Source organism: Thunnus albacares, chromosome 4 (genome assembly GCF_914725855.1).
Source record: "Thunnus albacares chromosome 4, fThuAlb1.1, whole genome shotgun sequence".
In the NCBI taxonomy this organism is placed as follows: Eukaryota; Metazoa; Chordata; class Actinopteri; order Scombriformes; family Scombridae; genus Thunnus; species Thunnus albacares.
Window position 1 is genome coordinate 29,727,711 of NC_058109.1, and position 27,567 is coordinate 29,755,277.

The window sequence follows — 27,567 nt, forward strand, 5'->3', positions numbered from 1 at the left end:
TGAATGATGCAAACGTCACCTTCTATATAACTCCTGACATCATTCTCTCTCTCTGTGTCTCGCTCAATTTTGTGCTTTATGACACATCTCATCAGGGTGAAGCATCCCAATATTCTCCAGCTGGTGGACGTCTTTGAGACCAAAAAAGAGTACTTCCTCTTCCTTGAACTGTGAGTTCAGATGTCTTATTAGCCGGGGGAAAAGGCTTTCTGCTTGTCTTTGCGGTCGCTCGGGCAAGCTGAACTCTATGTGTTGATTATACACTCGTGGGGAATGAGCTGTTGTAGCCTGAGGCCCTGCAGATATGAGAACAGCTCTGAACTCCACTCATTTGGTATTCAGATATGATTGCTTGCTAGCTGCTCCATTCTCATCGGCATGTGTTCTTGGGGAATTTGATGCATTTCCATAGATATGCTAAATGTATGATACTCGTCCTTCGAGGACACTTGATTTGTTGGTTTAGGAATTCCGGTTTCAAAGGAAATGATCAAACGCAAAAGAAACATCCATGGGGAAATAATTAAAACCATTTCCCTTAAACAGGTGAGACAGATTTTATTCTTGGAAGGATTTAATTAACATTTTAACATATATATACAACATATACAATGTAAAATTACAATTAAGACTTTTTTTCTTTTTTTTGCCTTTGCCTGAATAGTTGACAGTAGAGTGCGGCAGGAGGAAGGATAACAGAAAGGTTCACAGTCAGATTTAAACTGATAATATCGCAGTTCCATGGTTCATCTTATGGCACTGACTCACCTGGCCACCACATTTTCATCTTTTAGACATTTAAACCAGCAAAGACAGCAGACAAACTTCTTGTAAAAACCCTGGAAAAGATGTGTCGTCATCACATTCTTAAGTACAAACCATGAACATGCAACGTATGATGCCCTTTTGTTCTTCCACAGTGCAACAGGCAGAGAAGTGTTTGACTGGATTCTGGACCAAGGCTACTACTCAGAGCGAGATACCAGCAATGTGGTGCGTCAGGTGTTGGAGGCTGTTGCCTACCTCCACTCCCTGCGTATTGTTCACAGAAACCTTAAGGTAACACAGGACTTTCAAACGTCCTATAGAGCTGTGTTGTCATATCTATCAATTTATTATTCAAAATGACTTCCATAATGTTATCTCAAAGAGCATCTCCACTGATGTGAGATTATTTAAGAAGTATACTTTGACTAAAGCAACTGAAACTGTCAGAAAAGCATAAACTCTAATTTACAATTCACATTTTCTATGCAGCTCCAACACATTAACGAGCACTAGGGAAAAAGGTGCTCTCTATACACTTACTGACATTTTAGTCAAATTTCAAGTGGTGACATATCAAAAGCAAAAATGTGAGCAACTCATTTAATTCCAAAAGAGGGTTTAGCCATTTGTGATGTACAAAATGATGTGCAAATTTCAGTTAAAATGCCACTTATCTTTTGAAATTCATTACATTAGGCCAGACACACACAGACTGTGTCTGGCCTAATGTAATGGTTACAGAATATTTGGCTGCCTGCTGTGTCCTATATTTAAATTAATATGTAACAATTACTTATATAAAAACCTGGATCAGCTTCTCCATCTCAATACCTCTGAAGTCTCCCTGTAAGATTGCTGGCTTTGGAAATGTATCTCTTAAATGGATTTCAAACTTAGTTGAAGCATTTAGCTTTAGACCAATAATAATAAAATGGCAAAATTAAATGAATGTCTCTCATTTGATTCATTTCAACATGGACTGGATAATTAAAATTGTAGCTGTTTTGGAGTCATTTCATTGTTTCTGTCATAAAATGATCTCTCCACTGAAATTCAAACTCTGAAAGTTTCACTTGAATATTAAGGACAACAATGAAAGACCTTAAAGATCAATATTACATTTACTGTTGTCATTGTAATATGTCATTTTCCATAGCTGGAGAACTTGGTTTACTACAACCGCCTGAAGCACTCTAAAATAGTCATCAGTGACTTTCATCTTGCCAAGCTGGAGAATGGACTAATCAAAGACCCCTGTGGGACACCAGAGTATCTGGGTGAGAATATAAAATTTACCAAGTGGCAAATAAGACATTGTCATACGAGCGGTTCAGTGGAGAATATGATGTAGCAGCCTGTGTGCAGAGATTTTTATCAAGTTTTTGTCGTCTTCTGCAGCTCCAGAGGTGGTTGGCAGACAGCGATATGGCAGGCCTGTGGACTGCTGGGCTACAGGTGTCATCATGTACATACTGTAAGTTGTGATATAAAACATGCAGACAGAAGGTTACAAATCTTACCATAAGATAGGGGGGTTGCTCATATTCATTCATACATTTGTCAAATATGACATTTCAGCAATGTTTGACATTATGTTGAGAAAACGATGGCAGATATAAAATGCAGTAAAAACGTCAGGTTAAATGGCAGTAAAATGCAGTAAAAATGTCCCGAAGGAGGCAAACGGTCTCGAACTGTAGTCTCGGGGTCTTAGGGTCAACCTAACCTGATCCTAATCTTACCAATGGATGATAACACCCTTCTGAACCTACTGCTAGGTGCAGTAGGCTCCTTCTAACCCATATCTATGAGGCTGACAACCCCTGATAACACTCATTCAATCGAGTGATAACATTCTAAGCAGGGGCTGCTGTTAGCTTCATATTCAATGGACAGATCTGAGAGTGGTATCACTCTTCTCATCAAACTCTCAGGAAGAAAGCGAATGAGTGTATTTTCCAAAGTATCAAACAATATCTTTAAAGCATTGTCACAGCAAATAGCTGAAAACTCAGTCCAGAGATGCATTTTCATCATTTCAACAAGGAATTGTGAAGCTTTTGGCTGATGCTCTTATTCAAGGGGGCTTAAAATCAATGAACTTGGAGGAGTTCAGTGTCTTTCTTCATGGCCCTTCCATAAAATATCCAGCACCTGTTGACCAGCATCTGGCCTTTAATTAGAATATTTTGAAAGCTTTACACCTCATTGAAGTCACAGGTGGCATATTGAATCATTTGTGATGACATCGTCAGACTCACTGACATTGGTAATGATGTCATATCTATCACTTTTTTTTTTTTTTTTTTTTTTTTTTACTTCGATGCTCTTTTTCTTTGCTACTTCAGGCTGTCAGGCAACCCTCCTTTCTACGATGAAACTGATGACGATGATTATGAAAACCATGACAAGAACCTGTTCCGAAAGATCCTGGCAGGCGATTATGAGTTTGACTCTCCATACTGGGACGAGATCTCTGATTCAGGTAATTTTAGGATAAAGTTAACACTGTAAGGGAACATAATGACAGCTTACTGGGTAAACATTTCAAATTCAAGAGAGTTTCTCTTTTCTTACCTCTGGAGTGTTCAAACACGTCATATTTATGTTCCCATCTATCAGGAGAATAAACCCTTTTTCAAAGTTTCATCTGTGTGATTTTTCTCTGACAGCTAAGAGTCTGGTTGCGCGTCTGATGGAGGTGGATCAAGACCAGAGACTGACAGCCCAGGAGGCTATAAACCATGAATGGTAGGCGGCACAGCTTTGATATTGTGCAGACCATTTAAATCGCAGCAGTGTTATCAGAATGTATTAACATGATCAGAGAGACTGCATTATAGAGCAGACCTTCTTCCCTTTTTGACATGTTACTTAAAATTGTATTGGGAAACATCATAATTCACTTTAACAGGTTAATCATTGTTCTTAATGGGTGCTGATTAGATTGCAAGTTACTCTAGCAACAATATTGATGCTTTACTGAATCAACACTTAAACCAAAGCTACTCGCCACATTGCCCAAAATGAATTTAACACAGTTCTTAGCCATGCAAGTGACCTGGGATGATGATGTGTTAAATATCTCAACAAATACTGAATGGACTTGCACAACATTTGGTGCAGATATTCATGGTTCCCAGAAGATGTATCTCAGTGACTTTAGTGATAACCCTGGCTTTTCCTCTAGCTCTACAGGCAAGTTGAGATTTTTTGTTGTTCCAACTGAAATGTCTCCACAACTAGTGGATGGAATTTGGTACAGACATTCATATTCTTCACTGGGCGAACTGTAATTACTTGAATGATCCCTTGAATTTTCATGTTGCGCCACCTCATCAGGTCAAAATTTCATGTTGTCCAATACCTGTTGACCTAATCACATTTCCATCAGTCTCAGCTGAACATTTACATTACATTTGGTGCTAATTAGAAAATATTAACTAATGAAAAAAACATTTGTAAACAAATAATTTGACAGGCGTTTTTTGTCCGAAGCAATATACAATCTGAAACATAAGCCGATTAACATTTTCCTTGTAAGTGTGTTAGCTAGTGTTAGCATGCTGACGTTAGAATTTTGCTCACAGCACCTTGTACCTTAATACAGTCTCACAGTGCTTTTTTGTTTTCTTCATAAGTGGCATTGGTATGAGCACAATAATGTACTTTGGAGTGCCCCAATACAGAAAAAAATGATTGAGTAGAGGAACACCCTTGTGGTCTACTTATATCTTATTTTTTTTCTTAGATAGAGACACCTCATGTGCATTATCTCTTACTTGTTGTGGTAGTTGTTCAGTTGCAGTTGTTTTATTATGTGTATGTATTTTTGTGTTGAAAGGACTTGTTTACTTATTTGTGTGTATTGGACAGAGGCACCTCTAGCAAATTACAAGTTTTGCACCCAGTCGATAGTCATAATGGCAAAACTAGAAGAAAATGCCCAAGCTGAGAAATCAGAATCAGAGTAATCCTCAAAGTTTACACAGTCCTTGCAAAGTCCTTTTGCCAGCCAATAGAATGAAAAACAAATTGAGTAATACTGTGTGTAGCAGCCAGTGGCATCCAAAGATAGCGGGATGCATAAATCTCTGTTGTGAAGTTGTGTTTTTTTCCCTTTTTTGGACAACAGGATCTCTGGTGGTGCAGCTTCAGATAAGAACATCAAAGAAAATGTTTGTGCACAAATAGAGAAGAACTTTGCCAGAGCTAAATGGAAGGTAAGCCCTTTAGTTCTCTCAGGAAACTCTCCTTCACAAAGTTCGATAGTAGTTGTACACTCCTTGAGCAAGGAGGTATAGTAATGCAATATTGTATAACTGTGAGTCGAGGCCGTTCGATGAGACTTTATGTTCTCTGAGAAAGTTTCAGATTATAGAATCTATTTGAGATTGGATTGTTCTTCCTCCTCCCACAGAAAGCTGTGCGGGTCACCACCATCATGAAGAGACTGAGAGCACCTGAGCAGAGTAATTCAAGGGCAACCAGCCCTGCAGCCGGCGCCCCAGCAGACCCTGCAGCTCCCCAGGCTGCTGCCAACCCCTCTGCACCTTCATCTGCTGCTGCACCTGAGGGAGCGCCTGAGGGAGCACCTGAGGGAGAACCTGCTGCGGTCACAGAGCTCCCTGTGGGATCGGAAATAAGCCAACCAGCACCAGAGGCCGGAGATGGGGTGGCAGCCTCAGCCGTGGAGCCACAGCAGCCAAGCCCGGCGCCGCAGGAGGCTGAGCCCACATCACGTTGCAATGGAGACGCCTCAGCTGCTCTCCATGCAGGAGCTGAGGCTGGGGATGAGCAGGGTTAGACCATCCCTACCCTCGCTGCTGTGACATCTGCAGTCCCCACCAACCCCTGCACACTGTACATTAGCTGCTAGCATGGTGACACTGACTCTGCTTCTCTCTCACTTGCAGCATTAGTATCATCTCATGGAGGCTGTGTGCTAACGTTACCTTTCCTGAGTGCCGCGTTGCATTGGCTTTCTTTTTACATGTATCGTATCTTTTTTCACTGACCCTCTGGTGTTTTATGTCAGATTATATAAACCACACCCATCTCTGCACACTTGAGTTTTAGGGGCAAAACAGATTTGCTGTCAAGCTGTGGCTTATAGCTAAAGTCTTCTTTTTGATTCGTCTCTCAGTGATAAGAGAAAATAGGAAGACATAATTGCGCTGAAAACAGCTTTGATTCCTTTTTAATGAGCCAACTTGGGGAACTACTCACTGCCAGTCTTGCAATTACAGTATTTGTTCTTAAAATCAGAAGAAAAGTTTTGCCTCTGAAATTTTGACCATTTACTGTAATATTCAGTAAGTACTGGTCCTCCTGAAGTTGGAGAAGATGACATATATTCCTGTTACAGGGGAAATATGGCTATCTCTGTTATCTGTTATTGTCTACACTAACTAGTCATTGTATGTTAAACAACGCTGAGATTGGTGACTGGCAGTTTTTATGCCCAGTACTGTATTTTGAACTAGGCAGCTTCACACATAAGCACACACACAAACACTATGTTCCTTTGCTAACTTCCTGCTCAGGAAAGAACCTCATAGCTGTAAGTGTAAAGATTCTGTACATAGAGACCTTTGTAGAAGTAGCCAAAACAGCATGCATTCTCACTTTTTGCTGTTCATTTCACATTTACAGCCACTTGGTGGATAAAGATGCGCTACTGCCAACTCTGTATTATTGTAGGCCACAACACTCTCGCCTCTTGCCACAGGGCATGTTGAGGTTAATGTTCTTTTCAAAAGCACACTATACATTATGCTGTCTGTTACTACTGTTCATTTTGCGCCCCTGCTGTAAATGTAAGTTATGTAAAAAAAAAACCCACAGTCTTCATTACATAGCAGTTCTATGCATCCAAATTAATTTGTAGCTTTTCTTTTTTAGCAGACTTCATGACATCTTTATCCATCATGTGACAGAAATGATTTTTTGCTAGATCTCAGTCTACCTGTATCTAGTTTGATTTGATTCTGTACACTGCATTAGCATATTGACTCTAATGCCACATATGTCTTAATATTTGGTTGTAACTGTAAAACAAAAATTTGCATTAACTGACCACATGCGGCTTTCAAGGGAAGACGTGTATCATTTTGACTTAGTGGTTACTAGGGCCACCTTCACCAACTCAGCTTTGTTGACCTGTGTTGTACTGAAAAAAAAAGTATGAAACATATGACATTTCTGATCTACTTTATTTAGTATTTATTTATATATTTTTTATTTCCACATCTCTTTGTTTTTCAAATGTTTCAGTCATTTATTTATTCCATAGAGTTTTCAGCTCATACTTGATGAACAGTAATAACAATCTATCATTTCTTGTCACTGGTCCCCTTGAGCATTAATAATGTGCTACAGAAGGAGTTCTCTGTAATCACTGTAGAGGAAATTGAGCAATATTTGACTGGCTGCAGAAACTGTGATTCTTGGTGTCCTTTCGATACAGTCCATGTACCTGTAAGTAGAAGTCTATAGTCCTTGCCAGCTGTCAGGCCCATCAGGGCCACTTAATTATCACATGGCTGCTGTCAGATAAGTGTGTGTGTGTGGGCGGGGGGGGGCTGATTTCCTGTGCTAACACACACTGAATTACGGGTTTCTATTCCCTGGTCACATAAAGACAGCAGCCATATTGTCAATATAATTATTAGATGACTTGTCTGACTTTACCCAACCTGTTGTCAAGAGAATTTACCGTGCACATTATTTAAATGGAAATGTGCATTTCAGTTAAAAAGGGGCTACTGCTCTGGAGAAAATTTATCACATTTATTATCTGTAGAATCTGAAGTTTGACTTTGTTGTTGCAGAGTCTTTTATTTATACATGTATCTCCTTTTAATTTGTCCTAATGTAGATTGGTAGGCACACCAAACCAATCATTCAGATTATACCACTATCATTTCTTACATTGTCTAAGATAAATATTTAGATTTTAACAAGAAGCTTAATAAGAAGAATATCAGAGACTTTTTATGTGAATAGATTATTTCATGTAGTCCGTTCTCTTTGTTTAGATGGCAAATAAAAACTGTTTAAATACTGTTACACAGTTTAAAGCAATGCTTTTTTCCAATACATTTCTCACTGTATTTAGTATTCTATGTCTGTTCATTTTGCCATGCACTTACAGGTGTATTTGTAGATGTGATGTATGCCAGGACCAGTGGTCACCTGTAGGTCCTGTCTTGCATTTGTGAGCTCTGTACCGTACTCCTTGACTGAGTTGATGACTTTGATGGTAATAAAATTTAATTCATCTGTTTACTCATCTGTGATTCTCTCTCATTTCTCTTCTAAGTAGACAGTCAGTGGACAACCGATGTGTAGCATCTTTCAAAGCGACGATGGCTCTATTGAACATTTGCAGGATTATTTAGAGAAAATGTGGGAAAGAGCCTGCGTCATTGCACTATGCTTTCCCCCTAACCCGGAGGAGAGCATCTGTGTTACATGATCTCAATTAGCACAAGCTTAGCACCCATCCTGGTGGGGTGTGAACTTGTGTTCGAAAAATCCCAGCAGTGCCATTTGGTGACACTTTCCAGGATACTTGAATTGCATCGCCTCGGAATAATAATGCGGAGAGCAGTCTTTCTAGGCCTTCTGGGGTTTAAATAGGCTCCCTCTTGGGAGCCTCTCTCTTTTTCATGCCCACTGTACAATCATATGCAGCCATCCATACAGTCAGTAGGGCTCAGGGGGATGCTAACTCTGTCTCTGTGTCATTGGATGACTTCATTAAGAGTGGTAGGGTGAGAAAAGTATCAGTTTTCTGTTTCTCCTAACCAGCAATGTTGAGATGAAAAGACGATTGATCACAGCCCGTCCTTGCCGAGAGGAAAAGAGATTTTCACAAGGACTTATAAAATATTACATTCTCTGGGAAAACTTAAATGCCAACTCAGCTAAAATAGCAGCTCAAATAGTTACTATACACTGTGGATTGAGTTACAGTATGTAGTGCGATCAATACAGAAATACTAAAGCACAGTAAGCAAGAACAAATCTACTTATCAGGCCCTCTGCAGTTCTGCTTGTAATAAGAACTTCCATACAGCATTATTGATGTTTCCATCTTTCAGATTACTTTATCGGGCTTCAGATTCAAACCGATGACAAAACTCTAAGCAAAGAATTGTGATAGTGATGAATGGGTGTGGTGTGTAACATTGATTTATTGACATGCAGGAGTTAACAAGTAATCTATCACAACATCTCTGCCTCATCTTATTGCATATCACTGAGATCTCACAGATATAAATCTATAATATTGCTGTTAGTGACCATAGCCCCAACAGTATAAAATATGTCAAAACACGCACATCGTTGTCATAAGCAACCTGTAGTACTTTGGTTTTGTATCGTGAGACTAGTTTGTGATGTGAAGTCTTGGAAGACTAATATTCTTAAATAATCTAGAAGAAACAATATAATTTGGAATACTAGAAAGCAGATTTTACTCAAGTTTATGTCAATATATATATCAATAATAGCAATATATCAATATATCAATAAAACGTCATAGTACAAACTGTCCAAATTTCATACTTATGAGCCTGTATGTTTTGTTCATTTTAAAATGGAGGTTCTGTGATGATTTATTTACAATAGACAGGACTGGACATTCTACTGTAAATCAACAGTCCAGTACACGTTTGCATCCTGCCATCTGCTGGTTAACAACATGCAATGCAGCTGTAAACAGGAGTATTGTTGTGACTGCATAGAACCAGCAGGGAGCAGTATTGCTGCCTTTGTTTCTCTGCTTTCCGTTGAAAGGTACCAATGGCCAATGGTAATACCACACTTTCCCCGAGTCTCGACTCCATATGGTTGTTGCATGAGACAGTCTGACAATATGAGCCCTGGGAGTTTGTCAAGGCCAGGATAGGGTGTTATTCATAAAATAAAGCATCCAGTCACATTCTTACCTTGAACTATTTAACCTAGTTTGTGAACAATCCTAGGCTGAGGCATTAAATTGATGTCATCTCATCATTTCTTGAACTGACCTTAGTTTTTAACACTGGCCAAGTCTGTAGGTCTTCAGAAGGATGCTTGTGAACAAAGAACCAGTTTCATGGCATGCCAAACTTCTGCCTCTCACTATCTGACTTCTGAGTCTCTCTGCTTCAACAATGCAGTAAGTGTCTGACAGCTCTCACTGTGACAGAGAGGGAGCAGATACCCACTGAATGCCATGACTGCCTCTGAGCCACCGAGCACCAGATCACACTCAGCGATAAGACGGAGCAGGATTCTGCATGTGAACTGAATGATGTTAGTGATGCCGTTGCTTGGCATCATGTCATGTGATACGCCACTGTGGAGATAATGCCCTTCAGTAATACGTCTCCGTTGTGTCTTGAAGAATGTTGCACAGAAATGTCTGGTCAGATTCTGATGGGTCAGCCTTTGTTGTGGGTAGTTTTGAATTTCCAAAATGTGGCTCACCATCTTGGTTTCAATCCAGTTTCTGATTCAGACACAGAGGTGGCTGGATTTGATGTGTTTGGTCCTACATCTGCTTTGATGGATGATGACACAGATTTCATTATAACAGCCACTGTGAGAGAGGCTGACCCTGAATGTCGGTGTCCTCTATTCACGACTGTCAAACTCTTGTCTGCCCTGCAGTTCATTTGTACGGATCAGATAAGTGGAGGGAACAGAGCTCTGTCTGTGGGGAGGAAAGAAAAGTTCTCTAAAGCCTAGATGTCATCTGATGCCTGGAATGCCCTGTGATGGTTTTCCAAACCATCTGACTGTTGTCTGCCTTGTCCTCAAACAAACTCATGTCGGGGTGAAAAGGTCCAGACATCTCCACGTTTTAAAAAAGTGTCATCGGGGCAAGATTGAACAGATGAAGTTCTTTTTGTAGGATGGACTGCCTTTGTGACATATGTACATGTTACATGTAAAGCGTATTCCAATCCCCAAACAAGTGTACACTGCACACTTATCTGTGAGTTTGCAGTCAAGTACAAAGAAAAACACATCCAACAAAGGAATAAATGTCATCTGCACTTTGGTCTGTTTTTATTCATAATTCATGCAGGTAAAAACAAGCATGCAACATGTTTTGCATCATTGCTTCCTCTGGTTTTCTTATTATGTTTTTAACTTGCATGAATTATGAACTATCTGTGTTGGTCTGAGAGTTCAGGAAACATTTATTCCTTGTTATTTATTTATATCCCAGTTTGTTATTGCATTCTATACTGGTCAAATATTCTTGCTCAAAGGTTCCATGTGTCGCATTTTAGCATCAATAAACCATTAGCCTACATTCATTTTGAGAAATTATCATAATTACCTGCAACCATCAGGACCGGTGGCCTGTATCAGCCAGTCTACTGACACTGTGTTTACTGAGAGAATCTCGATTTTCATCTTCAGTGGGAACAAATGGCTGATCGAGAGGATGGAGAAGTTGGTTAGTATTGAGAGACAGAGTAATACATTGTTGGTTTTTGCCTTTTAATGGGATTTGGTGAAAATATGGAAAATATAGAATAACAAAAGCCTTTTTGGAGCAACGTTGAGCCCCTAAGATGGTGAACAACGGAAGAGTGATGTTTCCTTGTCAGACAGATTCACTGCATATGTACATAATAACACAATATACCGCCCTTGAAGATATTCTATTCATGATAACAACATAAAGATGTTCTATGTCCTAAACTCTGAGAACTGGATACACTGCTGGGATGAGGTTTATCTTACATATTGTACTTCCCGTGAACCTCTCCTGTTCTCTTCCCAAATTGTTTTTTATCCCTGTCTCCCTCTCTTCTTCTTATTCTCTGCCATTTTGCTCCTGACCTAGATTGTTATGGGAGAATGTGAGTCACTGTTGGGCTGATCAGGGGTCAACACTGCCATCAAGACTTTTATGATGTGCAAGAAACCCTGATGGGCTTGACTAAATCATGCTGCTCTGACCTGACAACAGCCTCTTCCCCTCGTGTGCTTGAGGGAGTCTTGTCTGCACATGCAGTACTCTCATCAACCATTCAATCTGATTAATTATAGCATGAAAGGAATCTTGACAGTGTTGAGATTCATGAAATATTGCACAATAGATGACTGCAGAATAACAATAGCAGTCCATTAACAGCCTTCATTTTGGCAGACAATGACTTTATGACCCAAGACTTGCAACATTTCTACACTGTATTTCTGGCCTTCAAGTTCTCTGAAGGTCACACAATGGTGGACTGCCTCCTTTAAAAGATCCAGTACTTTAAGTAAGAGATGACAACTGCAGACCTCATGTCTGGCGACTCCAGATCCGTGAAGCCATGGGAAGAGAGTAGGTTCCCCATGAGGTGTGTCACTTCCTTCAGGGTCCCCAGAAGTTAGTGGCATCACTTTCTTTTCTGCCACAGAAGCATAAAAGCAAATAGGTTTACTTTTACGACTCTTTTTTTCTCTGAAGGAGAAGGTGCCAGTACTGGAATTTATGTGTAAGAAATATGCTTCAAGTGAAAAAAAAAATTCAGTCTTAGTCCAGTCTTCTAGTCCAGTTAGAAAACCACACAGAAAGCAGAATGTTCAATTCCTACTGGGCCAATATAACTTCATCCTCAGTCTAGACTTAATGCTAACTTTAGCTGTTATACAACCGTTGTTGTATACTGAGATATTGTGTTCGTCACTGAAATTACGACACTGTTTCCATCCTTAGAAGGAAAACTGGAAAAAAGAATGCAAAATGCATTTTTAAAATTCATGTTTTATATATTTGTTCTTTAGGCACCTTATTCATTACACTCAAACACAGCACCAGAGAAGTTTATATTTTCAGTTTATTTCAGATGATATACAGTCTGTTTGAAATAGTTTTTGTTGTCCTGACCTTACAGTACTTCAGCTTGTCCAACAGGCTGACATCTTCTGCACTTTATCTAACATTAGCAGGTTGGATTTATTTTGGTAACTTAGGTAACTAACTGGTGTTACTAACAACATTAACGATGGCTCTGTTCAAGTGTCTCAGTAAGCCATGACAGTGTGACATTGAGCCAGAATGCACAATACCAGGACCCTGAAACTGAAGCAGCTCAATGAAATTCAGCCATCATTAATTTTATTATTTTCACTTGTTATATTCCTACCGTAACATGTCTAAATGTCCTCTGTGAAAAAGGCCTATTGACTACAATTGACTCTGGCTATTTCAGGTAACCTATAAAGGACAGAAATAAATGGTTAAAACTAGTTAATTATGTCTGATGAAGAAAGAATACATCGTGATGCATAATAACACTGCTACATTTGCTTGTTGCACTACTACATCACTGAGCACTGTGCCACAGAATACTTTTGGATTTAAAGTGATTTTTAAAATGTAAAACTATGTGCCTCTGGTCAACATGTTGAGAAATTAGTATTGATTAACAACCCAGGTCTTGGTCTGCCATCGGTCTCCCACAGGTATCCTCTGATTATTTAGCGCTATTGATCACTGAAAATCGTAGTTAATGAACCTTTAAATAATGATCAAGGCTTATCTGAACATATTAACTGATGGGGATTAGGAACTCCCATAATCCATATCTATTAGGCCCAGAGGTAAAGCCACTCAGATACTGTAGAAACAGAGAGCAAATATCCTCCAGTGTTGTTTCACTGAAGGTGTTTTACCTTCCAATATTTCCATTACAAACACAAATGCAGTGTGTATATTGTATACAAATGTGCGTACATATCTCTTTAACAGGTACAACTTTATTCCAAGGATCCAGAGGGTTTCTGGGCAGAACATGGAAAACATCCAGTATCAAGCCAATCACAATGAAGGGGGGGAGCATTCCATTCTTATAAAATATAGAGCTTTAATTTATTAGTCAGCAACAACAATGGAAAGGGAAGATAAGAGTAATTTACACAAGTCATTACAATAACATCACCTCTGTGCATTTAGTTTTTTTCTTTTTTCATAAAGTCTGATGATGCAAAAAATACAAAACAAACAAAAACACTCAAAAACTAAAGACACATTTTTAAAAAATACCAACAAATTGTACAACCTTTCTTTGCATTTTTTTGCTGTATAAGCCCTGGTCTCATTTGGAGGAGACAATCAGGAGCTGTGATTGATTCTGGGAATGCAGACAAATCCCAAATTGAGGAGCAGATACAGCTACCCCTGTATGAATTATAGATGCATCTTCGCAAAGGCATTCAAGCTGACTTTTACAGAGCCTGAATACAAGCTAGAAAAGGTGTGTTAAAGGCTTGCTATGTTTTCTTTGTAATGTAACTTCCTGGAGAACCGGTTACTGTACTATTGTTTTTAATAGCACTGTGTACAAGAGAATGAGCATAAAATTCTAATCAATAGAACCATCATCCATTTTTATCCCACTCCTCCTATTAAATAAAACTGACTTTGTCTGTGTAACTAATATGCTACTAGTTTACATCTTTAAATGACACTCTCCCATATTACTTGCCACCTATACACAGAAGCAAGGCAAGTTGACTTTATTCTCTGACAAAATCTATATTTATGATCACGAAAAGATGCACCATGCTTTATACAGGGGTATGTTTGGAGCTAGGACATCTTTAAAGCCTTTGTTCTACCCATTTTACTGTACTGAGAATGTTTCTCAGACTGCAATGTACACTCCTAGAGATGAAGAACAGAACAGAAGAACAGAAAAAAACGACCACACAGTATCTTATCAGAATTACAGTACAAATACAGGTTCATGCACACAATGAAAGCCAGCTTCCCAATATTTTGGTTAGTGTCACAACATTGTTACAATGCTCTGTTGTGTATATATTTATTATTTTTTTTTACCACAAATGAATGTCAGAGGAAGAAAGAACAGAGGATGTCTTGTGCTCAGAGCTAACATTACCGGGCACCAATTTCCATCTTAAACTGGATTTGTTTTTCACAGAAGTCCACTATAGCTTGCCCAAGTGTGCTTGTTACATTTGGCCCCAGCCAATGTCCCATGAAAGTAAAAGAATAATGCCCATTGTGCAAAACCTTGACCCTTTATTGCACCACACTCTCAGTTCAAAGGATATTTGCATTTGAAAAGAACCCAACCATTATATTTCCAATCATGTTTCATAAAAACTGATCTGATGCTTGCTCCTTTCATCTATGTTTCTTTTTTAAACTAGAGTTCATGGCCACTTGGAAGAGAAGCTGCAGGTTACTCAAAATAGAGTACAATTGAGAAAACATCTTTTTCCGTCTTTAATTGAGCAAATTTCCATAATCATAATTCGTATCTGGGCTGAGAAGTAGCAAAGATGCTGCGTTATTTTACAATCAATCCTCCAATAAAGCAGGAAATAGAAGAAAAAGCTAAAAAGGGCAAGAGACCAGTTTCTTATTAAAAGGCCAAATTACAACAGTGAGAATATTTGAACATCCTGTACAGTATGTCTGGGTTCCCATGGAGAACGTACTGTTTCCCCACATTAACTGGGACCATACAGTATGTCGATGGTCCCCTTGCAGTATAAAGTCTCTGTCCGCATGCAGCCACGAGGAGGTTGCGTCACAGGTGTTCCTGGAGTGTCCAGAAATAAAAGAGTCCTGGCAATCGAGTCAAAGCAAGCAAGAAACAACAGAGATCCCATCACCCCTTATCAACAACTCATTTCCCCATAACAGAGAGCTTCTCGTAGCTCACTCTTAACAGCTTACATGCCTGATAACACATTCCAAACAGTCGCCAAGGTCATATGATGTTGACAGATGAGTTTTGTAATGACAGTAACAGCAACAATAAAATTAACAACATCAATAATAACAATAATATTCGCCCCAAAGGTACCTATACACAAAGAGCATGTTTTTTTTCTATAAGTACAAAGAAATCCACAGAATGATACTATATACAACCTACAATAAATACTGTGTATCATATATCTTACTGTTTGAGAGGATGTATGTGGGGTTGTGTTTGTAAGCCTTTTTTTTCTCAGTTTGCTTTTTTTTTTCCGGTTTGTGGATTTTTTCATGTTGCTACTCTCAATGAGTCTCTCCCAGTTTTCACAGGGTGGGGGGAAGGGTGGTTGAGGGCGTTTCAGACACAAAGTTGGGCTCCTCATGTCTCTACCTCCTCCTGCTCCTCTTCCTCCTCCCCCTTCCCGTGATGCCGACGGTTGCGGGGCTTCTTCTGCTCTTTGAGCTCCTTCAGGTCTTTGGCCTTGAGGGCGCCCAGCAGTGGGTCTCCGAACTGCCAGTAGTCCTGGCAGTACTGATTGATCAGGCTCATCTCTGGCTGGCTTAGGATGGTCAGCAGGTCCTTGTACTGGCCTGCGCTGGGGGTCCACTGGGTGCTGCTGGAGTGGAGAGAAGACGGCACCAGCCCTCCCCCACCCTCCACCAGCACGTTGTTGACAGCCCGGCTCGACAGCACCACCAGCTGCAGCTTGACAAGCGTGTGTTTGAAGTTCTTCTCCGTGGCTGTACACTGGTACATGCCAGAGTCGGAGGGCTGCAGAGATCGCAGGAGAAGACCTTGCTCTGTCTTTAAAATCCGACCATCAGAACGCATCTGCAGTTACAAACAAATGGAGAAAAACAGCTCATGAAAAACCTGTGTGACAACTTGTGTATTAGGGGTGTAATGCAAAGCCACTATCTGTATCATTATGTATTTTACAAAAATATCTGTATTTGTATCTATAGTCATATTTATACCGCTTTATATACTGTTATATATATATATATACTGCTTTATTTTCTGTGTTCAGTAATTTTCCGCTGTCATTTATACTCCTTTATACTCCTCATACTTATATCCATAAGTTTAGCTGCCCACAAAATATACAAAATAACATTCATAACACAATATTTTAAACAAATTGAAATAATAAAACTTGATTTTCACTTCAGCCACACATTCAATAGAAAGGAAAAGTAAGTCTAAACTGAGCCTAAATAAAATCTGTGTAAAAGTTAATGGTGCATGTGGAAATGATTGGTGAAAATAGAGCAGAAGGTTTTAACTGTGGGAAAATACAAGTCAGAATGGAATTGGGCCATATTGCATGATTTTTCTTTTTACTTTTGGAGGTTGTGTATATAATGAGAGGAGATGAATGTAGTGTTGCTAAAAGTGCTGGACTTCAATATCGTCTTAAGAGGTAAAAATAACACCTGTGCAACATCAGTCAAACTTTATCCTGCACTTCACAACCAATCTGGAAACATCGCTGAATGAACATCAAACAAAAACAATCTACTGCTCTGTATTTTTTGCACATAGCCTATTTGTTTCATGAAAAGTTCTTGCTGCCTTAGCTACAAAGCTATGTTCTTGAAAAAGTCTGAATCTGATCAATGTGAGCCAAGAAGTTAAAAGGAGTCCGTCTTTCTCTGATTTCTAGACAGATTTATGGACTTTTACCCTTGATGGGCACTGAAGATCCTGACACCACTGTATAAAGAGTGGGTTAGCAGAGAGTGTATAACTCTGAGTTTCAATTTGACTGAGTTATAACTCTGAGCAGAAGTAGTGTGATGTGAGGCAAATTGTGTCAATCAGGTGACATATTTATGAGTGCAAGAATTCGGATGCTGTTTGTAATTGTTCAGAATCCGAATAAAGTATTTGTTTCATCCTGTCTTGGCCTCTAAAGTAGATTAATATCCTTTATTTAAAAAAATAATTAATTCAAATGTCATCAAACAGTAACTGATGTAACTCCATTATGCCATCTCTTTCTGTATATCCACACCCATGAATCTGATAAGGTGATGACAGCTTTTTTGCTCAGAATCAGATGTGCGAGGCAGCAGCAAAGTCGGCTCTGCCTATGGGAATACAGACCATCCAACAGAATAGTCAATAAAAGGGAGGCAGCACACTACATAGCTTCACAATAAAACTTTAACTAGAGCCTCAGGGTTATATATCATGGCAGAGGGCTTTTTCACAGCTCTCCTTTATGTGTCCTTCCCTTGGGCATGAGGACGGTCGGAGGTCTGTGTGAGAAATCAGGCATCATTCTATCAGAGCCTGAATCACTTAATCATGTTAACAGATAATCTGAGAGAATTACACCGGAGTAATTTTTCAAATGTGTCATACTGCTTATAAATCTCCATCTCTCCATGACAACAAAGTAACAAAATGAAATGAAATACTGTGATGACAGTAAGGTAGCCCCCACCCCCATATGGCTAGATGTCCAAGGCAAATTCTTCATGTTCATCTGTAGAAGTGCTCATCTTGTCAGGATCAGGAAAGTTCAAGCCAATCCATTACTTCAGGAAGTTTATATTGTACTTTATAGTGAATAAATAGGCATTTGAGTTAACTACCCATAGATGCAATATGCTTTTATAACCAAAAACTTTGAGAAATACACTATGTGGCGGCTCACCTCTTTCCTGCGGTCGCTGTTATCTCTCTGCAGATGCCATTTGATGACAGCATGTGGAGAGCGGGCCTGACACTCCAGGAAGGTACTGCTACCCTCCACCCCATACTGCACCATCTCCAGAGTGTTCTTATTGGCTGCAGGGCAGAGAGAGAGAAAGGGATTTCCATGGCAACCAAACACTCATTACCATGAGCTCCTTAGGTCCAAAATCTCAGTTGTGGCAAATCAAAGTCCTTTTGGCAACACAGCTTCCACAGATTACCATAAAGCTGCCAGAATACAGTCATTACAGCCCACAACAATGAGCACCTTGAACCATTTTGAGCTGCAACAATGAGACATATCATTACTTCCACCCTTCTGAGCTTATTAATAAACAAATAGAAGCAATAGAAGCAGAACTCAGGGGGTTTGAGGAACATGAGTCTTACTGTTGGAGTTGAAGCCTCGGCACTGGCGGATGGGGTTCCCGTACTTGACGTCCTGCCTCCGGCTACGTCTAAAGGGGTCAGACCAGTATTGCCGAATAAGGAGAGAAAAAAATAATAAAGCAACCGCAAGCCATTCAAAGCCATTCAACAAGACATAAAGCCATTTATGTATCAAATTCCACTGGATCCAACCACAAAGCAACATCCCATTATGTTATTATGTCCCTGCATTATGTGATTTTACATCATTCATTGGTTACTTTTTTAATACCACAAATATAACAATTTATTAGTGTAGTGTTAACCACAGTTTACCCAAAGACTGTGATGAATGCAATGTCAAAAACAGATTAGGAGGCCTTTAACAGCCATTCAGCCATCCAGGCAGTCTAATTTGAGCATCATTCAACACAACAATTGAGTCAGTAAGTTAGTTATTAAGTTAGCTTGACTCATGCTATCACCGCTGTTGGTGCTCACCTCTTCTGCGAGGCGGAGTAGCGGGAGCAGGACTTGCCATCCCAGGCACAGTAAGGGTCTCTGGCCAGACAGCAGTCAGCGCAGGCCTCACCATACACATCACACCGGTGAAGAGCCAACTGGGTAAGCCCAACCACAGATGACACATACAGCTGTTGCTGTTGAGGGAGAAGTGGACGGAAAATTATGTTAGACATAAGTTTGGATAGCACTTTAATTAGGTTTTGATTTGGATGCAATAAAGGAGAAAACAACCTGTGGGTTTTTTAGGACAGCTGCACTGAAATGAGCCAAAGACTCCACCAAACCAGAAGGATGTAATGAAATAAGTGTAAATTCTAGTCCTGTATAGTGCTGAAATAGCAGCAGGCTCTGGTTCATCTGGGGGAATATTGAGCTCATCTCTATCAGGTTGCTATCATCATGCACCTTCAAATTTTATGATCGGCTGTTTAAAATTCATCAGTCTGGCAGGATGTGTGTAACACTAACTCTCTGTCTGTAGAATGATGTCATAGCATGAGGAGGCCAAGTATTTTAATCACTTTGAAAGACAAGACTAAACTTTAATGTCTTTTCCATATTTCTCTCTTCATTGTCTCCCCCAGACTTAAAGGCATTCTATGAATTATGAAGGGAAGCAATAGGGAAACACAACTATATACATGCTGCTTGTGACATTTCCAAATTGTATCATTCATACATTTCTCTTTATGTAAAAGGTTGAGAAAATCAGCTGCACAGACATGCTTACCCTTTTGGATGAGATCTTCATTGTTGTAATTGGAGTAGGGACCTTGACAGAGAAAATAATATATTGTGAATGCAGTGTGTTATCTTTAAGGTAGATTAAATTGCAATATACAGAGGCATTAGCAAATGAAAGAAGACAAGAAAGGACAAGAAAATGATCACAAAAGGGGAGGTGTAGGACAAGCAAAATAAAGAACAAAGATGGAATTGCAAGGAGTGTAAGATAAAGTACGGTAGAGGAAGAGAGAGTGAGAAAGAAATGCTCACCTTGAACACCTCTACCTCCTCCAGGACCAGCTCCTCAGTCTGCAGGTCGTCTCTGGGGAGAACAATGACTTTCTGAACTGTCCCCTTATCTGTGGAGCACAACACAGACCTGTCAGATACACACCTGCAACCTCACACCCTTCCCCTGTCAACAGCCCCTTGGATTCCCATTTTATTCTCTCAGCAACTTCCAGCAAGGGATAATCCTCATATCAACAGGCTCCACTGTTCTCTTCACCTTTATCACGTGGTTCTCTTGAGTTTAAGCTCTTCTCAATGACGTGAGGCTCTGTTCCACTTAGTGTACTCGCTGTTGCCACCATGACAAACCTCTCCTGTCATCCTCAGCTTCCTTCTTCCTTTAGACCTATTCATTTGGATGCCATAAGACATTCCCTGGCATGTTTGATTTCTGTATTGAGTTAGGCATTCCTGTGAGAAGGATACCTGAGATTTATTATGACTTCTGCATTGAGTCTCAGTGCAGGGCTGAAAGGCTGCCTCTGACAGCAGCTGAAAGGACACACATTCCTCCACAGCGGCCGCCATCGCACACAAACCCATTACTCTCCTCCCGTAATGCACAGATGAACAAAGGAGCCAGTTAAGAGGCATCATATATGCAACATGTGAGGGCTGCATACTGTGCGGTGGCTGCTGTCATACTGGGGTCTTATTAAAGCTTTGAGGCAAGCAGACAAATAGATAATCTCTCTTACACCACTGGGCAAGATTAAGGTGATGGATATCCTAACTGTACCCCAACCACCCCTCCCTCTCCTCCTCTTCTTACCCCCTGTTTCTTTTCTCTCCCTCCCGCTGTTGATCCACCCCTGCCCCCCAGGTACAAATCTCCTGTTGTTTACATCGTGTGAATAGAGCAAGGTACAAACCCTTTGATTGGTTAAAATTCCACTTGAGCACAAAAGGCAAGAATGCTTTTCTCTTAATGATAAATGATTACAGGGGAGACAATCCCTCCACTTACATGGGATTTATTTCCACGGGGGGATTTTTTTCTCCATTATTCAACTTCCCACTGACATTGTCACTCATCATTCTGACTCTGATCAAAAGGGTTCATGGGTTCAGATTGACTTAATGTACATGTTATCACCACAGTCACTAAGAAATGATTAACAATGCTACAAAAAATTATTTTACAAACAGCCAAAAAACTTTGAGATTTGCCCCCTTCCCTTATTTCTATCAAATTAAATCCAGATAAAAGGTAAAAAACACTCACCAGTTCCTAGGAAGAGCACTTCATAGTTGCCGTCTGCAGCTGTCACCTGGTCCACCGTGATGGTGGTGAACTCATAGTCCACGTTGGTCCGAACCACCAGGGGGCGCTTGTGTACTGGGTACACAGCATTATACATGGCAGGGTGATTCCTCATGAAGTTAATCACTTCATCTGGGTAGTCCTTAGTGGACTTCATGTTGGGGGTGAATGTACCTCCAGGGCACTGAAACAGAAACACAAGCATTAACACTCTGAAAAAATGGACATAATCACGTGAAAAAAATGTATTTGGGGGCCTGTCTTGCAAAAACATAAAGAGTTTTGGTTATGTTGATGTATATCGGTCAGATGGTTTCTATTTGAGGTCTAAGTCAGAGAAAAATCACTGTTGTAGGTGTGGGATTCACGCGCAGGGTCAGTGAGGGGTAAGACTCACCGTGCCGGGTCGAGGGTAGGGGATCTTCCCAGTGTAGGCCACCCACTGGTAATTGGGACCCTCCTTGTGGGCAAAGGGTCCATTGAAGACCATACGGATGTCGGCCATGGAGTAGACACAAACTGCTGAGCCTTTGAACACAGAGCTATGAAGCAAATAGAAAAGAAAGTCAAGAAAATGTATCTCACTCAATGAGAAAAAAGCATAAATACTCAAATTTGGAAATTTTATCTTGGTGTTGTGTATATACAGAATCTGTTACAGAACACTAACCCAGAGACAGAAAAGACTCCATATATAACAGGGTTTTTTGTGTCCTGTGTTGGCTGTATGTAAACATCTCCTGTAAGAGAAAAGAGAGAAATCACATCAGTGCAAAGAGAACGGGTGAAGGAAACATCACGCTCCACAGCAAGCACTCTTCTTTACTAATATTTACACAGCTCTCAGTCAATCCAACCCCTCTTAGCCAGAGAGAGACCTTTAGGCTACACCAACCCGGAAGGAGTGATGCACTAACAAACATGAACTTTCATCTTTGTTGAAAAAACATGCCTCTGACTACTTGATTTTGATTATGAGCAAAGTGGGATTCTGTCTAAATATCTGAACCAAAAGTATAAAAGTCAAGGCATCATGTGGTAATTTCTGTGCTGCTTATTAAGTGTTTGTTTAAATGTGGGAGTCTCATTGCCTTGGTCACAGTCATTCATAACAAGACGTCTACAGCCATGCAAGCAGCTCTGTGAGGCTGCATTTAAGGACAGTGGTGCTTGGAGCTAAATGCTAATATCAGTATGCTAACATGCTCATAATATCAATGCTAACATACTGATGTTTACTGATTTAATATTATAAATATAATTATAGTACAATTTTTTACCATGTTAAAGATCTTATATTAGTGAGTTAGCATGCTAACATTTAGTAGGCTAATTAGCACACAACAAAAAGAGCAGCTATAGTTGTTGAGACTTTTCCCTCAAAACCACAAATGTGAACCTTATGTTGGTGCTAGAGGAAAACTCTGGAGACCATTAGTGTCCGCACAAAATTTAATGTTAATCTATTCAATGGTCAATCAATTCAATATGATATTTCAGTTTGGACCAAAGTGGTGGAATGACTCATCAATCAGACTGACAGAAGAGCTTGAAGGAAGTTTAACAGTAGGTAATACTCTAATATAAAGGATAAGAGGGGAAACTTAGACCACAAATTGAATCTCTTGCATCCAGACAGCCTTCCTGACAGGCAATACAATAGTTTTAAAACCACAACAATTGACTGTGCAAAAGAACTGAATGACAGCCTCAGGAAGGACACCTTAGCTAAAGGCTTTATTGACAAGATAACACATAGACACTGAGCCTTGAGATGCTTTGACATCATACCTACCTAAACGAAGCAATCCAATCTAAGCACCAGGGACAAAGCAATGATATTTAACAGTAAAGCTGTGAAACCAAACAGTCTGGTTTTCTCTATAGTCTAGACTGTAGCAACGTGATTGCTGTGCCACCTGAGACCTCTTCTGAGGAGACAGAAAATTTAAACATGATGTGCAGGGATTCTCCTTTTCCAGTGTCCACAGTTCATGTCTTATACTTGGAAAGGAAATGTCTCTTCTCTCTCAAAGGAGAACTGTATCACATATTCTTCAGCCAATTTCAGATGTCTCTAAATCACAAATGCTCACATGCTCTGCCCTATAGTTCTGACACTGGACACTGCCTGATTTAGATGATCCTTTTGATACTGAGAAAAGGTCCACAGCAACAAATAAAGAGGAGCTAAACATGTCATGGGTGATAAGTCTCTCTCCTGTTGGGTACCTGACCTAAATACAAGGGACATTCAATGCCTACAATAGGACGAGGACCTTTGGCATGAAAAAGAAAATGTGCTCCCAACCTAGTTGTGCACAGGGAAATGACCGCAGAGTAAAGACGCTATCGGTGAGAAAGTTGACAAGCAAGACACAGAAGGTGAAAAGCTAAAAATATGACTATTAGAACTCAGAAAGTGTGGAAACAGAAGGAGAGCTGATCATGTGCAAGTATACCAATTCAGATTTATGCACTCGCAGTCCCAAATAGACCAGCATGAGAAATTAGCTGTCAGGCTGCTATGCAGATAGAATGATACATGGAAGGGGTGTGCATTGTCTTTGAATCTGAACTGCTGGGTTCTGATCCTGTCCACATTAGAGAGTCTGTTCAGTGAAGCCTTCCTCTAGGGACTAGAGCCGTGAGCTCAGCACCGGAGAAAAGAATAAAGCTGAGAGATAGCAGGCACTTTGTCCTTATTTCTTAGTAGCTTCCAGATTCCCCAAAGTCACACCCTTACACACACACCACCACCACCATGCCATCTTCCACAGCTGCCACAGCTGGAGCAGTGGAACGGTCATGGGTTAGCATGGACACAGCACTACGGGCTGTCCTGGCTGTCACACAACAGATGATCCTTGTCATGACATACAGCTGTTGTACTGCAGAAATGAGCGATTTGCACGCAAGAACATGCAAGTGTGCGCATATGCACACAAGGTACCACTGAGGCCAGGATAGAACTATCCTAGACAAAGCTCATAAATGATCGCTAAAAACAGATCAAGGCTTCATGAAAACATGGAAAAAAAGTAAGGTGATTTGCAATAAAAGCTGTCCTGACAGGGCCATGATGACTTAGCTCCAGGGGATCTTGCGTATTTATAACAGCTAGGAAAGGATCCAGATTCCACAACAGTCTTTCCTATGCCTGTGTATAGATATATATATATATACAGTATATATGTATAAATATAAATCTCAGCAGCCATATTTCCCATTTCTTCACATAAAAGAAATTTTCTGCTTGATCAGCCTTTCTGTTTTTTTGTTTTTGTTTTTTTTATATCCGTGGTCTCTTCCTCCGAGTGTTTCTCCTTTCTTTATCTGACTCCTTTCTCTTGCTCTCTGCCTTTGCATCTGTCTAGCTACTAATCAAAGACTTAATGCATGTCTTGTCTAAAATGCAGGAGTTTCTTCTATTTTTATGTTATTGAGAAACAAAAGCATTGTAGTATTGTATTTCAAATGACCGTGGGTCATTTAGGTGCAAGTTGTCAGGTAGTGCCAAATGTGTTACATATTCCAACTGTAAAAACTCCCCAGATCTCAGGCGTGCTTTGCCATAATGTCTTTCCACAGAGGACTACCACACCAGGGATACAGCTGGTCTGGATATTTCAACAAACTTCTCAGTAATGATTGTACAGTCATTTAATAAAAACTTTTAAAGAAAGCAGGCACATTTAAGAATCCTTTCCTTCAAGCATGGTTACTTGAACTCTCCAAAACCATTCTGGCTTGAAATCATCTTCAGCTGTGCAGTGTAATGCATCCTTACTACATGCAGTAGTATGTATGTAGACCCTTAATGGCCTGCATTCAATGTGCAGTAGTTAAAGACTCATTTGCCCTTGTGAAATCCTAAAATCTCTGCTTTCCTCTGTAAAGACTAACTGTCCAGAAAAAAGAGCTTTATAAACATTCATACTAGACAGTAAATGTGAAGCCATTAGCATGAAACTTAATCACATCCAATTTACCGTCCCCTCTAGGAGTCCTTGGCAGGGACGGCTGCTCTTCCAACTGATGTGTAGTCTTTCCTTCTCTATGGACATGCCATGCTTGTCCTTGTTCATTCACCAGCCTGTTCCACTACACATTTCCAGTTTTATTCAAGCAGTCTCCTGAAAATCATCATCAGCGCCAACCGCTGACGACCCTCCAACCCTCTCACAGAGCCACTCTGCACCGCACGCCTGCGTCAACACTGACCTGACCAGTAAAGACAGAAGCCTCATTTGTAAAGGCAAAGCAAGCCCATTGCCACTCAGAACCGCTTTCACGTCATTTTGGTGAAGTGGCTGCACACACGAAAAGGCCACAGAGTTTTCAAGTGTGTGTCACTTTTGGTTTGTACAAAGAGGGATAAACTAAATGTCACCTGTGAAAACAAAACTGTGCTTTTAGAACTGCTGGCAGGTTGAGATAAAAGCGAGGAATGTGTCAGTGAGATAAAGAGACAAACAGCTATCATCAGATTCAACAGGCATGGCACTTTTCATTCTTGAGATTAGTTCAAGAGCAACAGTAACCTCACGCATCAGTCCCCTATCACTCTGTGGCTCTATTTTAAACCAGTGAGACAGAAAGAGAAAGCGCTTCCCCTGGAGAGGCTAACAGTCTCACAGTCACACACATTCCTGTGTGGTGATCTGATCTGCTGGCCATCAGGCCACCCCCATACACACACACAAAAAAACAGACACTTTTGTTTAAGACATCTTGAAAGACAACTACAGTGGGGGGATTGTGTATGTCATTTCCATTATAGTATACTGTATGGACCATATGATGGGAGTGGGATGAGAGAGGTAGGCTATAGTATGGGCCAAGGACTTAGCTCTGGTGTGTATGTGTGCAGTAAACTTTTGGCAGGTGTTCCAGTAGAAACCTATAGTTTCTCCTCTTAATATTTCAGATGTGATCATACATGACATTAACCTGAAAATGAATACGTCTGAAATAAATCCAGTCATGTCATTTTTGTCTTTTTTCCTTTGTCATTCGATACCTACTGTCAAAATGATTAACTGCAGAAAGAAAAAGATATTTTTTCTTTTAAAGAATAGGAGGTTATTTCTTGGCTGATAAAACTGAACTTTTATAGGATGTATTAAAAATAGTAATAATTTGGGGAAAAAAAGTAGTAATTTAAGTCCATTTTAAAAACTATGGACCTCATGCAAGAACATTTTCATATGGTTATCTTAAACCTCTCACCTTTTTCTGTGAAGCTTGATCATAATTATATTCATCAAACTCTCTTAACTGGACAAACCTGATGAATATCGTACCATCGTGGAAATAAAGAGAGAATAGTTTGAGATGAAGTTAGATGTTAAAAAATGCCTTTCTAAAGCAAAGTTACCCAAAGATTTAGATGGGAGGCAGTCAAGAGTATGTGGCACTCATGGCATTACAATTGTTATGCCAAAGAAATGTTTTCTCCCTGTAAAGAAAGCCAGGCTATTTGTACATGACTATATGACAGACCTGGACAAATTTCATTTGTATCTAGGAGGAAATTCTGGAGGACAAAATAAGGGCGTGGTTAGTGCTGCTTCTCGTACGAATCTGTTCATACCAGCAGTTCTTGCATGAAGCCCATTTTCTATTTCACTTCTACCATGTCACTGATTGACACAATACTGATTTAATCTACACTCTATACAGATCTTAAAAGTATTTACATTTGTTGTTCTATACAACTTCTGTTTTTCTCAGGAGAAAAACACGCAGGAAGTGATGTGTTTAGAACGATGTTGCAAAGGAGCAGTGATAGCCACCATGGCTGAACTGACAAAGAAAGCAAAGAAAACAGAAAATTCAAAGGAAAAGAGTGCTGGCAGTATGTTTGCTTGACAAGGAAGTGTATACAACACCTCCACCCCCACCAAATAACCAACAGATTACCACTTCTACTGAGAGGAACCACAGCCTGATCTCAGTGCAGTGCAGGTTGTACTCACGGAGCTCATCGAAGTGTGTTTCCATGCCGTCGGCCCCTGGCACCGAGCAGATGAGCCTGGCCTTCAGAAAAGTGCTCCACTTGTTGACCAGACAGCAGTGGCCTCCGTCATCATTCTGCATGAAAGGGTGGAGACACAGAACAGTTTCTCCATCACTCACTCATACTCACATCCTCCTCTGTCCTCCTATTGAAAACAAACC

At 40.1% G+C, this 27,567-nt stretch overlaps 2 protein-coding genes across 6 annotated transcripts in view; one reads left to right on the plus strand and one right to left on the minus strand.

Annotated features, from left to right (window-relative positions):
• The window catches only part of camkvb (CaM kinase-like vesicle-associated b), a 42,043-nt gene extending 33,981 nt beyond the window's left edge, over positions 1 to 8,062 (plus strand). For both annotated transcript variants that reach the window (XM_044347677.1, XM_044347676.1), the window contains exons 4-11: positions 96 to 170; positions 921 to 1,059; positions 1,925 to 2,045; positions 2,167 to 2,242; positions 3,117 to 3,253; positions 3,441 to 3,519; positions 4,904 to 4,991; positions 5,189 to 8,062. In XM_044347677.1, the coding sequence (XP_044203612.1) occupies positions 96 to 170; positions 921 to 1,059; positions 1,925 to 2,045; positions 2,167 to 2,242; positions 3,117 to 3,253; positions 3,441 to 3,519; positions 4,904 to 4,991; positions 5,189 to 5,575 (1,102 nt within the window). In that variant the 3' untranslated portion in view covers positions 5,576 to 8,062. The remainder of the gene's footprint in view (positions 1 to 95; positions 171 to 920; positions 1,060 to 1,924; positions 2,046 to 2,166; positions 2,243 to 3,116; positions 3,254 to 3,440; positions 3,520 to 4,903; positions 4,992 to 5,188) is intronic.
• Positions 8,063 to 13,614: 5,552 nt separating this feature from the next.
• The window catches only part of sema3fb (sema domain, immunoglobulin domain (Ig), short basic domain, secreted, (semaphorin) 3Fb), a 61,137-nt gene continuing 47,184 nt past the window's right edge, over positions 13,615 to 27,567 (minus strand). For 2 of the 4 annotated variants that reach the window (XM_044349715.1, XM_044349713.1), the window contains 10 exons: positions 27,366 to 27,480; positions 22,055 to 22,124; positions 21,782 to 21,926; positions 21,346 to 21,568; positions 20,100 to 20,188; positions 19,834 to 19,875; positions 19,080 to 19,237; positions 18,600 to 18,667; positions 18,169 to 18,302; positions 13,615 to 16,334 (listed from right to left, as the gene is read on the minus strand). In XM_044349715.1, the coding sequence (XP_044205650.1) occupies positions 15,882 to 16,334; positions 18,169 to 18,302; positions 18,600 to 18,667; positions 19,080 to 19,237; positions 19,834 to 19,875; positions 20,100 to 20,188; positions 21,346 to 21,568; positions 21,782 to 21,926; positions 22,055 to 22,124; positions 27,366 to 27,480 (1,497 nt within the window). In that variant the 3' untranslated portion in view covers positions 13,615 to 15,881. Of the gene's footprint in view, positions 16,335 to 18,168; positions 18,303 to 18,599; positions 18,683 to 19,079; positions 19,238 to 19,833; positions 19,876 to 20,099; positions 20,189 to 21,345; positions 21,569 to 21,781; positions 21,927 to 22,054; positions 22,125 to 27,365; positions 27,481 to 27,567 lie in introns of all 4 variants that reach the window. The other 2 variants (XM_044349714.1, XM_044349712.1) reach the window with 1 other exon arrangement.